Source organism: Furipterus horrens, unplaced genomic scaffold (genome assembly GCF_987537825.1).
Source record: "Furipterus horrens unplaced genomic scaffold, mFurHor1.1.pri manual_scaffold_4, whole genome shotgun sequence".
NCBI lineage: Eukaryota > Metazoa > Chordata > Mammalia > Chiroptera > Furipteridae > Furipterus > Furipterus horrens.
Genome location: NW_028327174.1, coordinates 199,427,190 through 199,449,874, shown reverse-complemented (window position 1 = coordinate 199,449,874; position 22,685 = coordinate 199,427,190). Strand labels below are relative to the sequence as shown.

At 59.6% G+C, this 22,685-nt stretch overlaps 3 protein-coding genes across 5 annotated transcripts in view; 2 read left to right on the top strand and 1 right to left on the bottom strand.

The window, feature by feature from the left end:
• ZER1 (zyg-11 related cell cycle regulator) overlaps positions 1-3,457 on the top strand; it is a 31,269-nt gene extending 27,812 nt beyond the window's left edge. The window contains exons 15-16 of the mRNA XM_090274846.1: positions 131-233; positions 1,892-3,457. Of these exons, the coding sequence (XP_090130972.1) occupies positions 131-233; positions 1,892-1,949 (161 nt within the window). The 3' untranslated portion in view covers positions 1,950-3,457. The remainder of the gene's footprint in view (positions 1-130; positions 234-1,891) is intronic.
• A 3,944-nt stretch (positions 3,458-7,401) lies between these two features.
• On the top strand, positions 7,402-10,651 carry ZDHHC12 (zDHHC palmitoyltransferase 12). Of its 3 annotated transcripts, none has more exons than XM_090274841.1 (5): positions 7,402-7,549; positions 8,963-9,099; positions 9,435-9,512; positions 9,708-9,874; positions 10,015-10,651. In XM_090274841.1, the coding sequence occupies exons 1-5, from the start codon at positions 7,450-7,452 to the stop codon at positions 10,346-10,348; spliced, it is 816 nt and encodes a 271-aa protein (XP_090130967.1). In that variant the 5' UTR covers positions 7,402-7,449; the 3' UTR covers positions 10,349-10,651. The 3 variants fall into 3 exon arrangements, with proteins under 3 accessions (XP_090130967.1, XP_090130969.1, XP_090130968.1); XM_090274843.1 differs by having other exon boundaries at positions 10,037-10,301; XM_090274842.1 differs by lacking the exon at positions 7,402-7,549 and adding an exon at positions 7,742-7,890.
• PKN3 (protein kinase N3) lies at positions 10,590-22,007 on the bottom strand. The gene is made up of 22 exons (XM_090274844.1): positions 21,592-22,007; positions 19,427-19,658; positions 19,128-19,273; positions 18,545-18,656; positions 18,339-18,466; positions 17,938-18,121; positions 16,363-16,509; positions 16,168-16,277; positions 15,915-16,058; positions 15,420-15,495; positions 15,162-15,330; positions 14,872-14,974; positions 14,699-14,766; positions 14,144-14,207; positions 13,916-14,007; positions 13,445-13,621; positions 12,686-12,748; positions 12,502-12,578; positions 11,903-12,045; positions 11,708-11,815; positions 11,240-11,320; positions 10,590-11,129 (listed from the first exon to the last, which is right to left on the bottom strand). The coding sequence occupies exons 1-22, from the start codon at positions 21,613-21,615 to the stop codon at positions 10,917-10,919; spliced, it is 2,661 nt and encodes an 886-aa protein (XP_090130970.1). The 5' UTR covers positions 21,616-22,007; the 3' UTR covers positions 10,590-10,916.
• Between the last annotated feature and the right edge of the window lie 678 nt (positions 22,008-22,685).

Sequence of the window (22,685 nt, the reverse complement as noted above, 5' to 3'; positions counted from 1 at the left end):
GCCTGCGCCTTCACCCCTCCGCTCGGGAAGGGCAGTCCTGGCACAAGCACGGGGAAGGGGGTGTTCTGGGCCGGAGGCTGAGAGGACACCCGCCCTGATCCCCTGCTGTCTGCCCCTTCCTGCCCCACAGCGGACAAGTACTGCCCCCTGCTGATCAAAGAAGGCGGGATGCCCCTTCTGAAGGACCTGATTAAGATGGCCACGGCCCGGCAGGAAACCAAGGAGATGGCGCGGTAAGAGATGGGCAGTGTTTCTGCTGGAGGAGCCTTGATTTGGGGACTGAGGGACACAGTGGGGCCCCCGGTGGTCAGGAATGGCTGAGTTCCCCAGGGCAACTCTGAGTCCAGTGTAGAGGTGGACAGCATACTGGTGTCCCGTTGGGGCCTCCCTGCGTGTTGTTTTGGCCACAGTGTGGCCCGAAACTAGATAACCAAGCTCTGAGTGGAGTATCATTGCCCTCATTGGTAAGCTTCATTATTCTTCTTATTTTTTTATTCCCAACAAATTCCATCCTATCATCACTGGGCATCGACAAGTCAGGTCAGAATTTTTCATTATTTCTGACTAAAAACGTTCCAACTAAAGAGAGGGAACAGTGTGGAAAAATACATTCCAGAGGTGAGGCAGGCAGGGCAGAGTGCGAAGGAGGGTGAGTGTGAGGGTCCCGGGCAGAGCTGGCAACCTGGAGCTGGGGTGCGGTTGTCACTACTGAGGCTGAAATGTCCCCGGTTCTGATCTCTCAGTGATCAGCTCCCAGGAGGCTCGGGGATGCTGTGCGGCACAGTCACCAGTCCAGAGGGAGCGTACTTAAGTTCACCCCAGTCCTAAACGCCGCGTAGCACAGAGCTTTGTGGAGGAGGGGCCTGCAGCTCAGAGGCCCCCGAGACACGACTGGGCTGGGCAGTGTCGGCTGCCTCTGTGGTTATTTTTGGCAAAAGCCACTGCTTAAACGTTCATTGACTGATTTGTCTGAGTTGGAGAATGGCAAAATGAGTGGTTCTCACACTTAATCTCCCTAAAGAGATTAAAATAGTACAGACTCCACCCTAGGTTTTCTGTCCCTGTGGATGTGGGAGGTGGACCTGGGAACATTCTAGGTCAGCAGGCGTCCCAGGGGGTTTGAGAAGCAGTGGCTTAAGACTGGCCCGTGACCGTCCCCCGTCACTATGAGCATCTCTCTAGGAACTGAGGTGTGCCTCCGAGCTGGCCTGTCTGGCAGCAGGTGTGACGGCACAGAGAGGGCGCCTGGGAGAAGTCACGTCACCTCGTCACAACTGGTGTCCCTCCCTAGGCACCCCTGACACCTAACACGCCTTGGGGCACCTCCTCAGCACATGGAGGCTGCAGTGACCACCCGTACCCCCTACCCAACACAGTGGCTCAGTGTTGAATGGGAAGGGCCCCGGGATCCAGGGTGACACCTGACAGCGGGGGGGGGAGGGGGGGCGGGGGGGGGCAGCAGTTCCCAAGGGCCAGACTGGAGTGGCTGAAGGGCGTCTCGGGCCCGGAGCAGCCCCACGGACGGTCAGTCTGGGGACCGTGGGGAGACTTTGGGGAACGAAAAGGCCTGGGTGTTCAGGAAAGACGGAGAAGGAGGAGCGTGCTGAAGACAGCAGCAGAGGGTTGTGGAGTCAGGCCTGAGCCGATCCAGGGGGGGCCCTAACCACAGGTGCCCTGAGACCGAGAGGTGGGGAGGAAGGCCAGGGGGACAGGGGATTCGTGGCCACAGGTGCCATTTCCTGGGCGCTGCTCCGCACAGCGGCCACCCTGCCAGCCCCTGGGCACCACCGCTGACACCTGCTGACAAATCCAGCGGCCCGATCCGCCGGGAGGCGCACGGCCCACCAGCCCCGAGCGCGCCCCCCAACTCTCTTTCTCCCGTTGTCTCCAGGAAGGTGACCGAGCACTGCAGTAACTTTAAAGAAGAGAACATGGACACGTCCAGATAGAGGCCCCCGCCCCGGGGCCGCCTCGCTCTAGACCGCAAGGCCGGCGGGCAGCGCGCTCCCGCCGCCCGGCCGGCAGACCCCCGGAGCCACCCACCGGATGAAGGGACACAGGGGAACTTTTGCACAACTGACGCTTTTCCTGAATTAGTGAGATATATATATTATATATATATATTATTTTTTCTTTTGGGTTAGGAAGTATGAGGTTTTGTGTATATGATTTCTGTACAAAAACAAAAGAAACACTCCCTGAGTCCTCGCAGCCCCCTCGGCCGTGCTCCAGCCCCAGCTCAGAGCCCGCATCCCGGCCACACTCCTGCCCCCAGCAGCCTCCACGCCTCCAACGCCATGACTGTCCACTGCTTTCCCAGTGACCTCAGACCCTGGCCTCGCTTCCCACTGGAAGAGGCAGCAGGCTTTTTAACAGCCCACTCTAGCACCCTAACTCACCCACCAAGCCTGAGGACCCCATCTGGGTTCCTGGGGGTGGCTGATGGGGTTTAGGGATTAAAACTAACCCCCCAGAGTCTCCTAACTGCCTTGGTGCTCCCAGCTGTGGGCCATCTGGGGCAAGGAAGCGAGCCATGCCTCGGGCCAGGCGGCCCCAGCCCCAGAGGACCCTCAAGGGTGGGGCTCCCAGTGGCCCCACTGCTCTTCGGCCAGGCCTGCCTGAGGCCATGCTGCTATGGAGGCTGCCTCCTAGTCTCCCACCAGGTCCCAGGCTGTTGAAGGCCCCAGTCCAGGGCTGATCCACTGCCCCTTCTGCCAAACACACCAGAACCTGCCCCAGCCCTGGAAGCCGGCACTTCTGGGGTCAGGGCCTTGCTCACTCCCCAGCCCTTCATCTGCCTGCAGCACGCAAGGTGCCCAGGCACCCACCAGCAGAACTGAGCCTGCCTCATTCGCCCCGGCCTCCCCCGCAGCCGCAGGCGGGTGCCTCCGGGCCAGCGCTTGGCACAGCCTGCCCTGGACACCTTCCTGCCCTGCCCCACGGCTTTACCTTGGAAACCTCTGGGCTGAGTCTCAGAGGAGTGTGAGCCCCAAAGGTATCAGCGTATCTGTGCTCCCTCCACGTCCTCCGAATTGCTTCTCTTGTGGGGCAGATGGGGTGAGGAGGCCCCTCCGGAACAGGGGGCCTGGGGGCTGGCCTGAGTCTGCAGGCAGTCCTTGGGGCTTTTCTTCCCTCCTTCCCTTGGCCTGTTTTTAGATTCTCCTCGCATTTCTGCCTCCACGCAGAACAGGCTGGAGGAGCACCCAGGGGAGAGGCACCTGGCCTTTTTCTCCTGGAGTCTTTCCTTCCGAGCCCTGGGAAGAGGCAGCTGCCCTGCATTCCCCCAGCTCGGCGGCAGATGGGCCGCAGCTGGCCCTCCCCTCCGTGCTCACGTGGCCTCAGCCGGCCCCCACCTCCCCCAGGCCGAGCTCACGTGCATTGCTTTACCACCTGGGGCCTGGGTAAATGTCTGTACTTTGGGGTATCACAGAAATACATTTTTGTGCAAAGTGGAGAAGAGCAGAGTGTCTTTTTTCTTTTTTTTTAATGTAAGGGGTGGGGTCAGGAGAGGGGCCGCGTTCTCTCTGCACCCGTGTGCCCAACAGGGCAGCACGGCCCCTGCCTAGGATGGCTCGGTCTGATGGCAGAGGAAGGTTAGGCCCAAGGTTATGACCCGGTCTGCGACGGGCAGGGGGCAGGGAACACGCAGAGGCACCTCCTGTGGGCTGAAGGGCGTGCGCAGGGGCTCAGCGAAGCCGCGTTAGCTGGGCCACGGCGCCCCAGGGAGCAGGAAGAGCCCTGGTGGTCAGAGACAGCGTGGCGCTCCTGACGCAGTGAGGGAGGCTTCTCCCAGAGGCCAGGCGACATGTGAGCTGAATCCAGTGAAAAGCCAGGGCTGCCAGAAGGCGCTGCGCAGGGCCCATGTGAAGAGAATCCAGAAAAAGGGGTCCTGCTGGGACCTCGCAGGGAGGACCTCGAAGCAGCCTCCGTGGCTGCAGCCGAGCGAAGGGACGGGCGCGGGCAGAAGTCACTGGGGCCCGACCATGAGGTGACCAGACCTGGCTTTGCGTACAGCAGTCCTGGTTTACACCTGTTGTGCCCGCGTGACTATCAGCACTGTCCTCGGTGCCCCTGAGGTACTTCTGAGGTTGCCTGCAATGTCGGGGAGGACTGTTCCCCAAAGAACAGTCTGGGTGCACGTGTGCGCCCAAAGAAAAAGATTCTCTCCTCGCCCTGGCCGGTGTGGCGCAGTGGTGGGGTGTTGTCCCACAGAGGGCACCGGGTTAACTCCTGGGCAGGGCACATGCTGGGTTGCATGCAAGAGGCAACAGACTGATGTTTTTCTGTCTCCCTCTCTTTGTCCCTCCCTTCCTCTCTCTAAAAATAAAATGTTAAAAGAAAAAAAAAAAAAGATTCTCTCCTCGGCCAAATGTTAGCCAGGCTCCTCTGAACCCTCTTCTCAACTAGGCCTCAGCCTTGACCTATAAAAACTACTGCAGGCTCTCAGCTTGTGATTTCATCCACCTTCTTCCCCCCCCCCATATTAAAAAGAGTTAAGCTAACACTAACAAACACAAACACTAACAAGGTTGCGCCCCTGGGGTGGCCTCAGCCCCCGACAGCCCCCGAGGAAGCTCGAGGCTGCTGAAAGAATCTACTGTGCTTTAGCCGCCACCTGAGGACAGGCCACACATACCACCCTGTCACAGAGCATTTACTAAAAAGAGCTTATAATTATGACTCTGTCCCTTTGAATTGTATTTATGTCTTTTGCTACTGAAGAGTGTCTTCCTGAAGGACCTGAAAGCCATTCCTTTGAAACGTAATCCTCAGCAAGGAGGGGGCCTCAGGCCCCCAGTCCCGGTGGGAGGATAGAGGCCTAACTTCAGTCACTGCCAGCCAGCAGACACGGGGCCAGCCAAGCATTTACACTCCCCAACGCTTCGTGATGTTCCACTTGCCCGAGTCTGTCCAAGCCCCCACCAGTTCCCTCTCTTTAAAATGTCAGTCACCGAACATGAAAATGACAACAAACTCAAACTTTCAACAATAGAACCTAAAAATATAAAAACAAAAACAAACTAAGCAGACAACCAGAACAGGAACAGAATCATAGGTATGGGGATCATTTGGAGGGTTATCAGCTGGGAGGGGGAGGGGGGGAATGATGAAATGGTGCAGGGACTAAGAAGCATAATCGTTTGGTACAAAATAGACTGGGGGAAGTTAAGAATAATATAGGAAAGGGCGAAGCCAAAGAACTTACATGCACGTCTCATGGACATGAACTAAGGGGGACAGGTTTGCTGGAGGGAAGGGGGGTGCTGGGCAGAGGGGAGCAAAGGGAAAAGAAATTGGGACAACTGTAACAGCATAATCAATAAAATATACTTTAAAATAGTAATAAGTTTTTTAAAAATGCCAGTTACCAATTGCTTTTGACCTTCAAGTGTAGTGTCTGTTCTTTTTACTTTTTTAAATTGTGTGCCCACCACCCACAGTCAAGTCATCTTGTCACCATATATTTGGCCCCCTTTTCCCTTTACTACCCCCAGCCCTAAGGTGGACATTGTATTAGTCACCTGTATGTAGACCGAAGTGGCATTCGATTCACTCTGGACCCTCTTCCCTACTACAATAGTATATTACTGATTAAAATCTGTCCTAAACCACTTTAGAGTCTGACTTTGCTTCTCTTTGACACCAGCACAGTCACTGAGTCATTGGAGCTTCAGGAATTTTTAAGTGGATCACGAGCTAGAGTTTCCCCATCAGCTAAGTTGTACCCCATTGCAGTAATCAAGACTGAGTTGCATCCTGACTGGTGTGGCTCATTTGTTTGGACTTCATTCCGCAAAGCAAAAGGTCGCTGGTTTGATTCCCAGTCGGGGCACATGCCTGGGTTGGAGGTTCAGTTTCAGGTTGGGGTGCATACAAGAGGCAACCGATTGATGTTTCTCTCCCTCTCTTTCCCCCTCCCTTCTCTTCTCTAAAAATAAATAAATAAAATCTTAGGGAGAAAAAAGACTGAGTTGTAAGTGGAAGACACCCAACTCAAACACCTAACCAGGTTACTAAAAAATGGGTGGGAATTCATTGATTAATGCAACTGGGGAACCTAGAGCTAATATCAGCTTCAGGTATAGCTGGATCTAGGGGCCCAGACAATGTTAAGACTGTCTCTCATACCCCCCCTTCAGTGTTGCTTATCTCTGCCTCTTTGTAAAATGGCCTCATCCCCTCCTGCCACAGTCTCTCTCCACATTGCCCTTACACTCTATCCCTGCTTGAAATCCAAAGAATCCCCCTTTCTCTCTGAGCGGCTATACAGTACTCTCATGAAATAATCTGGTTGACCCTGCCAAGTCACATGCCTACCAACTAGGACCAATCACTGGGGACAGTGAGGGACCATTTTGGCCTTATAGACTCACATGCCCATAATGCCTTCCCACCCCCCTATGGAGTGAGGGATCAGTTCCTTCAGAATCACGTGGGTTGGGGAAGAGCCAGCTCTCCCAACAGAAAAAGGAATGCTGAGTTGACAAAAATAACAGACGTCAAAAGAGGATTACTGGAGGAGCTGGGGGTGGGGGTCAGTGGCAATCTGATGGAGAAAGAAGGTGGACATTGCATTAGCGGGAGGCTGTGGTTGAAAAGGCAGAGCTGAGTAAGGAAGGCCCTGGGGACACAGTTGGAGTATAAGCCTTAAATGATGAAGCCTCAGGTCGGGCAAGTCGGTCTGGCAGGGTGTAGGTGTTGGCTTAGCCAGTCCTGTGCTAGACACTGTATTTCCATTATTTAGTCTTCCCATCCACCCTAGGAGGGGGATACGATTATCTCTGTAATATAAACAGAAAACAGAGCTCAAAGCAGTTCAGCAATTTGCCCAAGCTCGCACAGATAAGGGCAGTGCTGGTACTTTCGACGCTGACCCAAGCTGGGCCCCTCATAGCCAGAATCTGCACCATGGACCTCCTCTTTGCTTTCATCCTGTTTGCAATATCTGATAATGAATAGCAAGGAGGTGAAAATGTCACCATGGAGCAACCTTGGGCGAGTGCTGTCCCCGGTCATCACATACTTGAACTGCGCACAATTCTGCAACATGGAGTCAAAACAAACACCGAGGTCTTTGAATCGCCCACGCAGCAGCACGCATGCGCGAGGTTGTGGGGTTGGGGCAAAGGGTAGAAGCTCAGTGGGGCGGGATCGAGACTCGCGAGTGCTCCTGCTTCGGAAAGTTACCTGGCAGATGGGGACTGGGGGTGGGGAGTAACTGTGGGTGGGGAGTAACTGGCTTCGCGCACGCGCGCCGGCCACGCCCTCAGCCTCTTCAGGCACCTGTTGGCTCAAGGCCGCAGCCGCCACCCAATAGGCAGCCTCTTTGGCCCAACATGGCCCCGCCCACCCTCAGGATTCGCCAATCCCCGGGCAGCTGCGGCCCCGCTCCCTCGGAGGGCCCGCCCCTTAGGGCGCTTCTTCCGGGTGGGGCCCCGGGCCGAGGCTATGGCGCCCTGGGCGCTCCTCAGCCCTGGGGTCCTGGTAAGGACCGGGCACACTGTGCTGACCTGGGGGATCACGCTGGTGCTCTTCCTGCACGATACCGGTGAGCCGGACCCCGCACCACCCCAGACCCACCCGACCCCCGTGGTTCCCCAGATGTTTGAGTCTCACTAGGTCCCCTGCCGAAGCGCCCGGGACCCTGCGATTCAACCCATCTCCACCAGCTCCTCGAGGCCCCTTCCTCACTTGTCATTCCGCCTAATACCCAGTCAACCCAGTCAAGCCTAATTAATCCCAGCATCTTCCTGATCCCTACCAGATGCCCTGTCCGTCCCAGGACCCGTGCGATGGCCACCAGATCTGATGACCGACTCAAGCCCCCATCTCCCCTGATCCCAGGACCCATCCGATCCTTTCCAGGAATTGACTCCCAACCTTCCCTCCGTAAGATCAACTAGATCGAGGACTGGCATCACGCCCGGCCCTGTGGCCACTAGCTGCCAAGTCCAGGCTCCCCACCCTCAGGCAAGAGAACACCTAATAGGGGAGTAGCCTGTGCTCCACATCCCCATCCTTGCTTCTTGCCCTAGTAATCCCCATTCACCCCACTGACCCGCCCCTACTTCCATCCCTCCTTTAGTTGTCACAGGCCACCTCCAGCACAAGTTGTCACCCTCCTGCATGCACTCCCACCCACGGCAGCCCCCCACACCTCCCCCTTGCTTCAGCCTCAGACCCTGGTCTGGGGGTGTTCTCACTTTCTTCCTAAGCCCTCCTCAAATCTCCTCCATGGTCCTTGCCTAAAAATCTATTCAGTCTCCCCATCAGAAAGGACCCCCCAATCCCTCTTCTGTTCCCTTTCACAATCTAGGGGCACCACAATTGTTCACTTTGCTGGCTAGCTGTGTCACACCCCTCACGCCTTAGCCTCCATGGGCTGGACCCTTCCTGGCCTGGGCCTAGCCTTTGTGGCCCTCTTGGCAGCATCTGAGCATCCAAGCCTGCCAGCCCAGTCCTCCTCTGTCTCTGTATCACAGGCATCTCAGACCTGGGGAGCCAGAGGCAGGGACCCCTCCTTCCTCTCCCCCACATCCAGTCAAGTCTGGTCCCTTCACCCCCCCTTACCCCCATCTGCCCATTCCCTCTCCACTCTTCCTGTGTCCTTGTCCAGCCGTCTTTCTCTCCCTCCTGGATAGCCCTCTGTGCCCTGTGGCTTCCCCTCTGATCCATCTTCTCTCCACTGGGAACGTTTCCAGAAAATCTGACCCTGTAACCTTCCATGATTCCCTGTTGCCCTCCAGAGATTACAGACGAACTCCGCCCCACCCTCCCCGGTCCTGAACTTCTGCACACTGTGCAGGAGATACATCTGCCCACTCACCAAACACATCTCCAGGCCTTTGCTCAGCCAGGGGCACACTCCCCATCTCCTGCAGTACCCGCCCCCATGCGCCTTGCCCGCCCACCCTCCTATTCACCCCAGCCCAACCTCACTCTCCTCCTCTGGCCTCTCCAGCACTGCGACAGTGGGAAGAACAGGGGGAGCTGCTCCTTCCCCTCACCTTCCTGCTCCTCGTGCTGGGCTCCCTGCTGCTGTACCTGGCTGTGTCACTCATGGACCCAGGCTATGTGAATATCCAGCCCCAGCCCCAGGTAACCAAGGGGCCCCAGGGGACCCGAACCCCTCCTCCTACCAACATTGGACCCAAGGATCACTAACAGCCTCATTCCAGGCTCTCTGTGGCCGGCTTTTTGGAGACATCTCAGTGAATCCCCTTCCCAGCCCTAGAACCCCATCCTACAATGAGGAAATTGCCAAGGCCCAGAGAGGGAAAGCAACTGGCAAAGGTCGCACAGCCTGGCTTGGTCCAGGGCACTGTGCTCCACTCCACCACCTCTATTACACATTGGATGGGCCCCAAGATGTGCCCACCAGTGTCATCTACCCCCCAAGGGGCCCTATCTTATGCTCTGTCCCCCATTTTCAGGAGGAGGCCAAGGAGGAGCAGACAGCCATGGTTCCTCAGGCTATACCCCTTCGGCGCTGCAGATACTGCATGGTGCTGGTGGGTGATGCAGGGACTTCCTGGGAGGCGTCGGGGGCAAGGTTCAGACTCTCGGACCTCCTCCTGCCCCAGTGCCTTGGCCTCACCCCTCCTGGAAGACCTAGATTCGGGCCCCAACCTCCAGCCTCATCCCTTCCCTCACCGTTGGGTCCAGAGGGGAGCCGGCATTAAGCCCGACTCTCTCCGTGCCCACAGCAGCCCCTGCGGGCCCGACACTGCCGTGAGTGCCGTCGCTGCGTCCGCCGCTACGACCACCACTGCCCCTGGATGGAGAACTGTGTGGGGGAGCGCAACCACCCGCTCTTCGTGGCCTACCTGGCGCTGCAGCTGGTGGTGCTTCTATGGGGCCTGTACCTAGCATGGTGGGTTCCGCCACTGCCCTGTCGGGGGGCGGGGGGGGAGGTGGCATGTGCCCACAGGGTGTGTACAGCCAGGGCTCCATTTTCAGGGGCCTCGGACTCTCCCCCAGATGGCCGGCCCCCATCTCTATGCTCCCCTGCAGGTCTGGCCTCCGGTTCTTCCAGCCCTGGGGACCGTGGCTGCGGTCCAACGGGCTGCTGTTCACCGCCTTCCTGCTGCTCTCTCTCTTCTCGGTGGTGGCCGGCCTGCTCTTGGCCTCGCACCTCTACCTGGTGGCCAGCAACACGACCACCTGGGAGTTCGTCTCCTCGCACCGCATTGCCTACCTCCGCCAGCGCTCCGGCAACCCCTTCGACCACGGCCTGACCCGCAACCTGGCCCAGTTCTTCTGTGGGTGGCCCTCGGGGTCCTGGGAGACGCTCTGGGCCGAGGAGGAGGAGGAGGAGGAGGGCGAGGGCGGCAGCCCGGCTGTTTAGGGCTGCAGGGGGCAGAGCCACCACCTTGTGCCTGAAAGCCAGAGGGCCGACCCCGAGGGCCTGGAGCTCTCACTTCTGCCCGCGCCTCCCGGCCTCAGAGCGGAGGGAAGGGCAACACCGCCGTGTGTGGGCACTTCTGCCTCCAAAGGAAGGAGGGGAGGAGGAGGACCTGTGTGGCCCGGGCACCGACGTCCAGGCTTCTGAGACCTCCGCCCACCCCTACGCCGGGATGTCTCCAGTGCACACTTTTATAAATTTAATAATCCAAAATGCGAGTCAAGTATTAAAAAACCAACCAAACCACTCCTTGCTGCGCAGCGCTTTCCAGTCCAGGTCCGGCTGGGAGGCAGAGGAGGGGCGGCGGGAGGGAGACGGGCGCACCCTGCCCAGCGACAGGCCCGAGCACCACGCAGCGCCACGGCCACCGGCTCGAGTACCCAGGGCTGGTAAATACTGGGCAAGGCCCGGGCCTCCAGGGCAGGGCGCACAGCTAGGCGGACAGGCGGGCGAGTGAGGCTCTCAAGTCCGGGTGGCAGGTGGCAGGGATGCGGGGAGAGGCCCTGCGTCCTTAGGGCTCCAGGAATCGCTCTGACACGAAGTCGAAGTCCCGGAAGGCGGCTTGCTGGCGGGCAGTGAGGGGGCCGCGGGGGTCAGGTGGGGTCAGGGCAGGCGGCAGGCCCGTGAACTCGCCCTCGAAGTAGCGCAGGTCTGTGGGGCCGCAGAGCGTGGGCGCGAAGGGGGGCTGGACAGCACGGGCGAGCAGAGCCTGCCAGTCGGTGGTCTGCGGGCAAGGGCAGAGGCGCCTGAGGCCACAAAACGGCTGCCCACGGGGTCTCGCAGCACCTCCCACTGAGCCAGGCCACCGGGTCCACTGCGGCCATGGGCACTCACCCTGAAGAAGGGCTGCATCTTAATCTCCTCCGCGTCCTGCTCACCTGACCCCAGGCGCTTCTCCGGGCACTTCTGGAGGAGCTGCGCATTCGCACAGGCGGTCACCGAGGGCGCTCAGGCCAGGCACTGCCACCTGCCCAAGTACCCCAAGAGAGCTGGGCCCCGGGGCCCCGAATATGGGTGGCGACGGGACAGCCTGTGGGCTGGGAGCAGCTGTCCCGCTCAGCCCTGGACCCTGCAGTGATTACCTTCTTTTTTAAATTAAAAAAAAGAATACTCATCAAAGGATATGTTCAATGACTTTCAGAGAGAGAGAAATACCGATCCACCACCTCCTGGACGTGCCCCAACTGCAGATCAAACCCACAGCCTAGGTATGTGCCCTGCCCAAGAATTGAACCCACAACCGTTTGGTGTACAGGACAACACTCCAGCCAACTGAGCCTCCCAGCCAGGAACAGCACTTACCTTCTGGATGAGCTCAAGCCCTTGCACGGACAGGAAGCGGGGATACGGGGCATCCGCGTTGACGATGCAGTCAAACACCTCCTCCTCGGTGTCCCCTGGGAACGGGCACTGCAGGGACGGGGGCTCAGCAGGGTGCATGGCCACCCCCACCCCATCCCAGCCTGGAGGCCCCAGCAGCCCGGGTCCAGCACTCACCTCGCCCACCAGCATCTCATACAGCAGCACACCTAGCCCCCACCAGTCCACGGCCCGTGTGTAGGCCTCCTGGGTCAGCACCTCGGGGGCCAGGAACTCTGGGGTGCCGCAGAAGGTGCTGGTCCGATCCCCAAAGCCAATCCCTGCAAACCAACAACCACATCGATGCCGGTTCAGTGTGTCTGGTTCACAACAACGTGTGTGGTTGTAAGAACCAACAGCCAACCCTTATGTCCCCACACACTGAACCTGTGCCAAGCCTTGCCCCCTGCTCTCAGAAGTAGGAATGGTTTTTATGCCATCGACGGAGGAGAGAGCCCAGCCTCAGCCAAGCTCACATGTCAAGGTCACGAAGGAAGCAGAACCCAGTGCCTTTTCCCCGCTCTGAGCACAGGCTCTCCCTTGGGGCAAGGGCAAGATAGGGCTCTTTTAAGAGCTTGTCAGGCTGGGAAGGAAGCACCAATGCGTCTAGTTGGTCCCTGGCATGAGGGTAGGGGGCGGGGAGGTTTCCCAGGGGATGCCACTCGCCCAGCACCCTGCTGGCCTGGACTGGGTGAGGAAGGCTAGGGGGCATCGGATCCTGGACGGGACACACCCACCTTCCTTACACAGCCCAAAGTCCGCGATCTTCAGGAAACCTTGGGCATCCAGCAGAAGGTTATCCAACTTAAGGTCCCTGAGGGTGAGAGGGCAGGTCAAGGGGACCCTTGGAACAGCAGCCCAGAAAGAGAGCAGCAGCATGTGCCCCCTTGCCACTCCCCCAGCATCTCAGGGACAAGTCACCTGTAAATGATCTTCTTCTCATGTAAGAACTGCAGCCCCAGGACCACACAGGCCAGGTAGAACCTGGAGGGGACGCAGGGGCAGTTTAGGCCCAGGACTATGGGGGGCGGGCAGGGAGGCACAAGGATGGCCAGGGCCTGGGGACCCTCAGACTTCCCAGCCAGGGTCAGATGTGGGAGGAGCCTCATGGAGGGGCTGGGTCTCCTCCAGAGGATAGCCCCAAGGCTGTACCAAGGTGGCTGCGGCTAACAGCATACGCCTCCTGGGACCTTATATTGTGCCAGGGACGAAGCCGAGTTCTCTCCCCTTTTCTCCCAGCCTCCTCTCAGCAGCGCACATGCCTATTTTTCAAATGAGGATCTGAGACTCCAGGTAAGTTACGTGCCCGGGATCACACAGTTAGTGGCAGAGCTGCTCTGAGCCCAGACTCCAGAACCTGCACTCTGATGGACAAGAAAGAATGCCAGCTGCTGGTCACTTACGGTTCCCTGGTCCCTGTCCGCAGTAATTCATAAGTGTTACGCTCATTTATGCAACAAGCGTGTGAAACAGTTATCATTAGACCAATTCGTAGCCACATAAACGAGGCCCTGGGTCACAAATGCTGTGAGGGTAGATAACCAGAATTTGAACCCAGGCCTGCCTGACTCCCTGCTCTCCTGCTGATGGGTGCCTGGAGGGAGCAGGGTGAGGGGGCCCGGGTATAGGGAGCCCGGGAAGGCTTGCTGGAAGAGGTAGACAAGAGGAATGGAAACCCACCGTGCCTGGGGCTCTGGGAAAACGTCCTCATGGATCTGCATCATGAGGTCACCACCCGGCGCAAACTCAGTCACGAAGCAGGCGTGGCTGGAGGTCTGGAAGCAGGCGAGGAGGGACAGCAGGAAGGGGTGCCCTGTGCGGCCCACGGCCTCCAGGATCCGCTTCTCGCAGTACAGGCTGCAGGGGCGTGGGTTTCAGAGGGAAGAAACACCTCCCCTGGCTGTGCTCCGCCACCCCCAGGACACCCCAAGCTCGCTGCGTCTTCAGTGCCAGACATCTACACGGTGATGGTTTCCAGGTGTCAGGGGCTCACAGGGGTCATTTAACCTACACGACCACCACTGTCCCATTTCACAGATGAGGAAACTGAGGTACAAATAAGAGAGGACCTGCCCAAGGGCACACCATTAACTGCAGGTGTGAAAAACCCAGACCTGGCCAGCCCAGGCGCCCCACGGGGCCATCACACACCTCTCAACCTCGTCCCGGCTCAGCACTTCCTGCTTCTTCAGCGCTTTGATGGCGTAGTGTCTCCCTGTGCCCTTGAACTGCACCAGCAGGACCTGGGGACCAGGGGGAGGTGGCGCTCCAGGTGCGCAGTACAGGGGAGCCTTTACATCCCCCACCCCCTACCTACGGATCACAGTGTCCTCCCAACTAACGTGCTCAGGGCTGCCCACCCCCTCCACAGTCCACTACCTTCCCAAAGTGTCCCCGACCCAGTACGGCCAAGCAGCGGAAGTCCTGAAGCCGGGGGGGTTTCCTGCAAGAGAAAGGGCACAGGAAGCCCCCTGGGACAGGGGCGGGCCTCCACCAAGAGCCACTCCAAACCCTCCACAGCTGGTCCTGGCCTGTCCCCATGTATCGGGCTGGAGAGCCTAAGCCGGGCTCCTAGGAGATCAGTTGCCTGGAGTCTGGCATACAGCTGGAGCCCAATAAGGTGGGTTCAGCCCTGGCCAGGTAGTTCAGCTGGTTAGAACGTCATCCTGATACGCCAAAGTTGAAGGTTCGATCCCCGGTCAGAGCACATACAAGAATCAACCAATGAATGCATAAATAAGTGGAATAACAAACTGATGTATCTCTCCCCCTCAAATCAATAAAAATCTTTAATAATAATAATGTTGGCTCAGAGAGTCGGAACCTAAGGGTGAACCAGCGGACAGGAGCTGCGGGGTGATGTTTGAATGGATACGCAAACCTGCAAGTGAGCGGATAATGTCTCAGACATGAAGCCGAGCCTGACGAGGGTACCTGGTTGCTGAGGCTGCCAGAGGTGGCCCACGTCGAGTCCTGGGCTCCATGTGGGGGCGTTTGGTGCGCTGTGAGGACAGAGGGGGCTCAGGGCAGAGCAGGGCTTCCTTTCTATTTCCCTCCAGCTCAGCCACACACCGCCCAGCACCCCCAAGGCTACCAGCCCCCCTCACCGGCGTCTCCTCGAGGGTCGGCTCCCGGGGCAGGTGGAGGCGCGGGGGCTTGGGTGGGGGCCTCAGCTCATCTCCCAAGGGGGTCTTCTTGGGTGGGACATTACTGAGGGGAGGAAGCAGACACATGGTGGGACACAGGCAGACAGAATAGCTGGGGGGAAGGACACACAGCCATGCTGAGAGACACACAGGGTCAGAGGGTGAGCAACAGGGACAGAAAGACAGACACCGCACCTGGCGAGGCGGACGCCACAGAGGAGCAAGCAGTCTGGGGTGAGGTGGCTCCTCACCTGGGCGAGGCAGGGCTGGCAGCCCCCCGAAGTGTGGCTGGGGTCTGGGGGCACCCTTTGGGAGGGCTGATGGTGCTTGGGGAGCTGCAGGGGGGCAGCAGGTTCATGACCAAGCGCCCCCAGGCTGCCACACTGAGGTTCATCTGGGAAGCCCTCAGGAAGTCCTGACCTAGAACAAAAGGGGGGTGGGGTTCAGTCCTGGGGCCCCCTGATGCCCCTGCCCTCTTCCCTATACACGCAGCCCCCTCCTGTCCGTACCCCTGCGTTTAGAGAAAATGCGTTTCTGCCTCTGCAGCCGGGGCCTCCTCTCAATGACAGGGTCACAGAAGGTTACCTGTGGGGACAGAGGGCAGGGCTGAAGACCAGTCCCCTCGCACCCCACCTGCCATGGGCAGCTCTCCAGCCTCCAGGATCCCAGCCTGAGCCCCCAGTGTCAACAAAGCAAGAGCCAGAAACGCCCAGAGATGGATTCAACTTCCTCATTGGTTGGTTCCAGTGGGGAAACTGAGACCCAGAGAAGAGAGGCATTTGTCCAGGGTCACACATGAAGCAAGACAGTCAGGACAAGGACACAGGCTTCTAGATTCCCATGCGGTTCTCAGAGGTGGCCCAGGAATCTCTTCGTGGAAACCTTCTCTCTCTGGGCCTCAGTTTCCTTTCCTCTGCACGGGTGGGTCACACAGTCTCCAAGGCCCTCTTAGCTCTGATGGAGCCAGGAACCCATGAGGTCAGAAGGCAGGGGCCAGCAGGCACCTGGGCAAAGAGCAGCCCCTGTGGAACCAGGCTGAGGGCGAGCTGGTGACAGGCATTGTCCAGGAAGTCCTCCAGCCGCAGGAAGGCCACGCCGCACAGCTGCCGCCAGTCCCGCCAGCGCACCCCGATCTCCAGCTCTCGAGCCTGTAGCAGAAAGGTCGGGCAGCAGACGGCACACGGCACCAGCCTCTGCCCGGCTGGCCTTCCACCACGTGGCCCAAGGTCGCCCCGGCCTCACAAGGGCCAGCCTCACCCGCTCCAGGGGGATGACAAAGGTCTGGTCCCAGGACTGCTTGGCCACCGGCCCCCAACCCGTCTGGCCCACAACACGATTGTCCACCTTCAGCACGGCCAGCACCTCACCTGCAGGGCCAGAATCAGGGCTCAGGGGAGGCCGGGAGCGGGGGTCCTTCGCTTCCCCCACCACTCCTTGCAGCCCCCTACTCACTAGCCAGCTCGCCTCCTCCGCGCTGCTGCCTGGCCCTGCCCCGAAGCCAGCCGGGCGAGGGGCTCCCAGCCAGTGCGGCCACAGGGGAACGGCCGGGCACAGCTGTCAGCAGCTGCTCACAGCCCAGGAGAAGGACCTGCAGCGTCCCTGTGGGAAGCGGGGGGGAAGGGGGAGATGGCGTCAGGTGTCATCCTCCTACAGCCACCACCAGTGGGCCCCTGGAGCCCTCTTCTCCAGGGGATGGCCGAACCCAGAGCCTACCCACCGGGCCTTTGCAGCCTTCTGCCACCCTCTGGGCACAGCAGCCGGTCCTCCCGCCCTGAGCAGCATCCGTGTGCCGGGGGCAGCAGGGACCCACGGGCAGAGGAGTGAGACTCACACCTCAGCCCGGCCACACAGAGCCACAGTGCATGACGACATGCTTCCCAGGGCACAGGACCTGGGGAGCACTGTGGCAGAGACGAGAGCTGGGGGGCAGGAAGCCTATCCACCCCGCCTCCCTGGGCCTCAGTTTCCCCATCTGTACAGAGGAAATGAGTCCCAGCTCTGTCCCACCTCCCACAAGGGGTACACTGAGTGTTTTGCCAACCAAGTGGATTCACTTTTAGGGTCACTAGACTTTTGTCCCTCAAAGGGTAGAAAAAGCAGTAGGACTCTAGCAGGTTTTGAGGAAATAAACTGGGCCAAAGAGCACCATTTAGAGAGTCCAGGCCTGGGGGTTACACTCCGAGGAACCTTATAAAAGAGGCAGTAGCCAGGGTTGGAAGATTATCTTGGGAAGAACAAGGAACTAAGGTGTTTAGCCAAGACACAGGACATAGAGTGGCCCCAAGTAGCTCACTTTGAGGCCTTTAACAAACCATTTCCCCTCTTTCCCAACTCGTCTGTTTGGCCAAATCCCATAAACACTTCAAGACCAAGCTCAGATACCACCTCATCCAGGAAGCCTTCCTGATTCCCCAAGGCCAGGACAGGGGCCCTATCCAGCCCCTGTACTTCCCCTTCTCAGCTCTTCTCATAATAAAATTGGTCTGTGTACCCCTGCAACAGCTAAGCAGAAAGGAGCTGGGCTCGTTAGTTGGTGCTGTGTCCCGAGTGGGAAGCTCAGGACTTCCAAAGTCTGCATTCCAGAGATTATTTACTGATTGCAATTCAGCTGCCTCTATAAGGAGACAGGTCCAACTTGGGTTAAGAAAGAACTCTGTAATAGTCCATGCTGCCCAGGGCTGTGAGCTCCCTAACATTGGCACTTTAGGTGTTACCATGGTTACTCATTTAAATAATCACTTCACTGACAGGGTGCTAACCGCGCCTGCAGAGTGCACTCCACCTGCCTGCGACAAACAACTCAATGAATTTTCACAGCAATCCCATGAAGCAGGTGCTGTTACCATCCCCATTTTACAGGTGGATAAACTGAGATTTGGAGAAAGGATGTCAACTGCCGAAGGCCACACAGCTAGAGGGGCGGCGGGGCCAGGCTTGGAACCCTTCTCCAAAGTTCCTCCCCACTATATTTCAGAATCCTTCCTGGAAGGGAAGGGGCGATCTGGAGTGGGAGGGACTCCTGGCTACCTGTCATGGCGGTGGGCTTTACGAGTGTCTCTGAAGGCGGTGGGTTCCCAGACACAGCAGCCCGCAGCTCCCGGGCGACTCTGCCACGCAGAGGGTGGGCAGGAGGCAGTCCCTCCAGCAGCTGCTCCAGGGCCAGCCGCAGGAGGTCCAGTTTCTGGGAGGACTCCTGGAGCTGGGCCTGAGCCTGCAGAGGGGACACAGGTCCATGGGTTATGGGGGTGTAGGGACAGTGCCTCAGGCCACCTGTAGGTACCCCAGTGAGGTCCAGACAGAATGAGCCCATTTCCTCACTGCCACCCCGCACGGCCAGTCCACGGTGCCTCCCGCCACTGCAGAGGGTGGTATGGGAACAAGGAGACACCCGGAGGGGAGCGGCAACAGGAGGGGCACAATGGTCGGACCTCGGCCAGCGCCTTGCGGTCTTGCGTCCGCCGGCTACCCAGCAGCTTCACCACGTTCTTGGCACCCTTGGCCACGGCAGCCTCAATGCGCAGCCGGTGCCTCAGCTCCTCGGCCAGCAGCTCAGGACCTGGGAGGAAGGGGTCAGCCCTCAGGCCCGTGCCCTGCTCTGCCCGGCCCTGCCCATCCCCGCTTCTCAAGGCCTCACCTGGCTCTGGGGACCCGCTGGCCTCCAGACTGCTAATCTTCATTCGCAGCAGGGCCACCTTCAGCTGGCTGTCCCGCAGCATCTGCTGGGCAGCTGCCAGGAGCTTCCTCCCCTAAGGGGTCATGACACATGTCAGGCCAGGGACGGGAGCCAAGCCTTCCCCCCATCAGACCAGGAGAGAAGGCAAGCCTCCCTCCGTAGGCCAGATATAGAGCCAAGCCTCCCTTGTTAGACAGAGCCTCTCCCATCAAACCAGATAAGGGCTGAGGTCAAGCCTCCTCCAACGAAGCAGGGCTGAGCTCCCACGTCACGCTGGGAGCTGGGACGGGGGCTGGGCCTTCCCTCCTAGACCAGGAACTTCTGTTGTGCCTTTGGAGTTAGACTAGGGGTTCGAACCACGCCTCCCCCGACCAAGCTGGGATCTGAGACTGTGCCTCCCCCATCAGACTAAGGGTTAGGACTGTGTCTTCTTTTTAGGGGCAGTGGCTGGACTGCATTTCCTTTTCAGAACAGAGGCTGGAACAGCACCTCCCCTAATAATCTGAGAGCCAAATCTGTCCCCATCAGAGCCCAGGAGGCTCACCTTGGGCGTGCCGCTGGCATACGTGTGGGTCATATTCTCGGCCCCCTGCTTTACCTTCAGCTCCACCTGCAGCTGCCTCTGTAGGGCCTCCAGGTGCCGGGCCCTTGGCTGCTCGGCCGGAGGCTGGGGGCCTGGGACCACGGGGTCTGTGGGCACGAAGTGTGGGGCACATGAGCCCATCACCCACAGCCTGGCTCTCTCCTCCCTCCCCTCCCGGATGGAGGCTGCCTAAGAGGCCAAGGAGCTGGGGTGGCCTGGCGCCTCCTGTCCCCGGGGGTCTGCCCAGACCCCTCACTCACCAGCCGGGGGGCCGGGCAGCAGGATGCGAGTGTGGAGCTCCTGAAGCTCCCCATGGAGCTGCTCCAGACGGCGGTTGGAGGACCTGAGCAGCTGCCGCACGTGGCCCAGGTGGCGGCGATCTGTGGCTACCCGCCGCAGGTTCTCCGCACCCTCCTTGATTTTTAGCTCCTTCTGGATGGCCCGGCGAATCACCTCTTTCTCATCCTCTGGTGGCCCCTGGCCGACCCCAGGCTGTGGAATGGCAGAGGAGCGTGCCACTCAGGGCCTGCCGCTGCCGGCCTCAGCTCACCACAGACAGTGGGGGAGGGTGGCACCGACATCACCCGGGACCCACACACAGGGCTAGGGAACCATCTCGGACAGCAGAGCTAGGATCCCTTAGCCAGGTGGAAACCCCAAAGCTGTGTATCCAGCCCAGGCTCCTTTCCTCTGCATTAGAGAGAAGGGCGAGGGGAAAAACTCTCCGCATGTACGGGGTGCTACTGGGTGTCCCGGTCTAAGAGCTTTGCAGACGTGAACTTGTCTATCCTGACAACAACGCCAAGAGGTAGGTGCAGTCAGCATCCCCGTTGTATAGGTGAGGAAACAGGCACAGAGAGGTTGAGTAATCTGCCCCAGGTCACACAGAATGCGGAGGAGGTACCAACACCTCTGGGGCCCCATCACCACCACCACCCTGCCAGCCCCGCCAGCCTCGCTTCATCACGCTGCTACTGTAAGGTTGGGGTTCAGGCTAAGATTTGGGGCCACAAAAGAGACTAGGGATTCACTCAAGGAGAGGGGCATCTGGAAGCCTGAGGAGGGGTCAGGACTCCCTGATGCCTCAGGTGGCCAAGCAGAGACACACAGACAGGCTAGGAAGGTCTCCGGGGACCCACCCGGAGGAAGTGGAAGGCTTTCTCACGGCTTCACCCCAGGTCGGAGCAAGGAAGAGGAAAACCTTCCCACAGGCCATTTCAAACCGCCGGCGCCAGAGCTGACCTCAGCCCAGGGTAACCCATAGCACCTCCCAGGGACTGTCGCGGGGCCTCCAGCTTACCTCTCGGCTCTCCATCTCCTGAGCCCAGTGGCGGGGTGGCCACCCCAGCCTCAGGGACCCCCACCCCCACCCCCGGCCTCTGTGCCCGGCTGGCCAGGCGGTCAGAGGGAGGGGTGCGGCTCAGGAAATCCTTTGCCGGCTCTAGGCAAGAAGGCCAGAGCCAAAAGCCTGAGCAAACAAAGATCCCATGGAGCTGGGGGCCCGGCCACCGGGGTCCTGAGTCACCCAGCCTGCCCCTGCTGGGCGGAGGTTCACAGGAAATAGGAAAATGTGTACAAGTTACTGCTGGAACAGGCGGAGGAGCCTCGGGAGGAGGGGGGTGGGCGGGGGAAACGCAGTCCCGAAGGCTGCCCGAGCCCTGGGGGAGGCACTGAAGGAGTCGCGCAGGCCACCGCACCCTGGGCACGGCCCACACGCTGTCTGCCCCGGGCTGGACTCCTGCCCTGTGCACACGCCCTCCCCGTTCGCTCTGGACTAGAAGGCCACCTCTCCCGCCCCGATAACAGACACGCACCGAGCCCCGGCCCCTGCGCCCGCGCGCGCGCCTGCTGCCAGCCTCTGGCAGGAACCGGATCCCCTCACCTTCGGGCTGGGACCGTCTGTGCGCTCGAAGGTTCCCGCCCAGGCGCTGAGCGGGGCCCCTCGGCCTGGAGACCACACTCCGCACGTGCCCTATTCTCTGGGCAGGACCCCCACCCGGCCCCCGAGTGCCAGGGCCCCTTCTCCCGGACCCCACGCATTCTTCTCCCCCCAGGCCGCCCCCCAATATGCCCGCACGGAACCTCCTTTGCTGCCCTCACCGATTCCCACTGGCCTTAGAGTCCTACTTGGAAGAACCGATTTTAGGGAACTCTGGGGCCCACCCTGGTGGCTCTGACTGGGGATTCAGAGGTGCTCAAAGGCTGGCCTGGCTGGAGGTTCTGAGTCACTTGGGAGTGATTTGGGGACGTTTCCAACGGGCGTGAACGACTTACCCCCAGTGCGCAGTTATGCCCTGCGAAGGGGTAGGGGGACCCGGGGCAGGAGCTGGGAAGGGACACAGTGCGAAGCTGGGGACATCGCCGGGGGCTTCTCCCGCCTCCCTCGGCCCGCGCCCGCAGCCCGGCCTCTCCCGGAGCCGTTCACCTGCTGCGGCGCCCCCTCCTCCATGGCGCCACTCCGACCGCTCGGCCCCTCCTTCCACCAGTCCGGTTCCGGAAGCCCCGGTCCCTCCGCAGAGACTTTCAAAACTTGAAACTTCCCGGGAAGCAGCGCCGGAGCCGCGGGAGCGGGCGCCCCCTCTCGAGGTCCGCTGGCCCTCCGGGTACCTGGGATCAGCGCCGCCACTCGGCCGCGCCAGCTCGGCTCTCGGGACTCCACTCCTGAACCCGAGGCCGCAGCGCCTCCCCCGGATCCGACGTTCCGTGGGGTCTCGGACCCAGCGCCTCCTCTTCTGAGGCCGCAGTTCCCTCTCGGTGGCGCTGACCCCGGTCCCGGGAGAGAAGGGGCATTTCCCGGGCTGGGGTTCTCTGGTGGCCCCGCCGCGTGCTTAGAGGGGCGGGTCCGAGTGGAGACAGCGCCGCCTGCCGGCCGCGGGGCTCTGCTGGTGCGGCGGGTCCGCACCAGGCCCGGTCAGCCTCCTGTTCCTCGCAACCCCGCGGCGACCTGGCTCCGCCCCTGAATTTCTCTTCCTTTCAGTTGTCGTTGCTGTAAAACGGGCTAATCCCAAACCTGTCGCCCCCACGAAATCTTGGCCCTGTCTAGTAACTATAAAAAGGTATGTTTCTTAGCCCTGGCTGGCGTGGCTCAGTGGATTTGAGCGCCGGGCTGTGAACCGAAGGGTCGCTGGTTCGGTTCCTGGTCAGGCCACATGCCTGTGTTGGAGGCCAAGTCTTTCTAGAGGCAACCAATCGATATTTCTCTCTATAACAAAGTAAAGTTTTTAAAAATATGTGCTTCTGGAAAAAATTAAAGTCTTACCCCAGTTATGCCAGATTACAAGTCACAGATGAATAAATCAAAACGTCCCTCTTGCCTGAACTGGTTGGCTCAGTCAAGAGCCACTGTTCCCCCTTTGTCCTTAAGAACCCACCTAAAGTGAAGCTACATCCCTAACTGGTTCAGCGGGTTGGGTTTCTTCTTTGAAATCGAAAGGCCACTGGTTTGATTCCCGGGCAGGGCGCATGCAAGAGGCGACTGATTATTTTTCTCTCCCTCTTTCTCCTTCCCTTCCCCCTCTC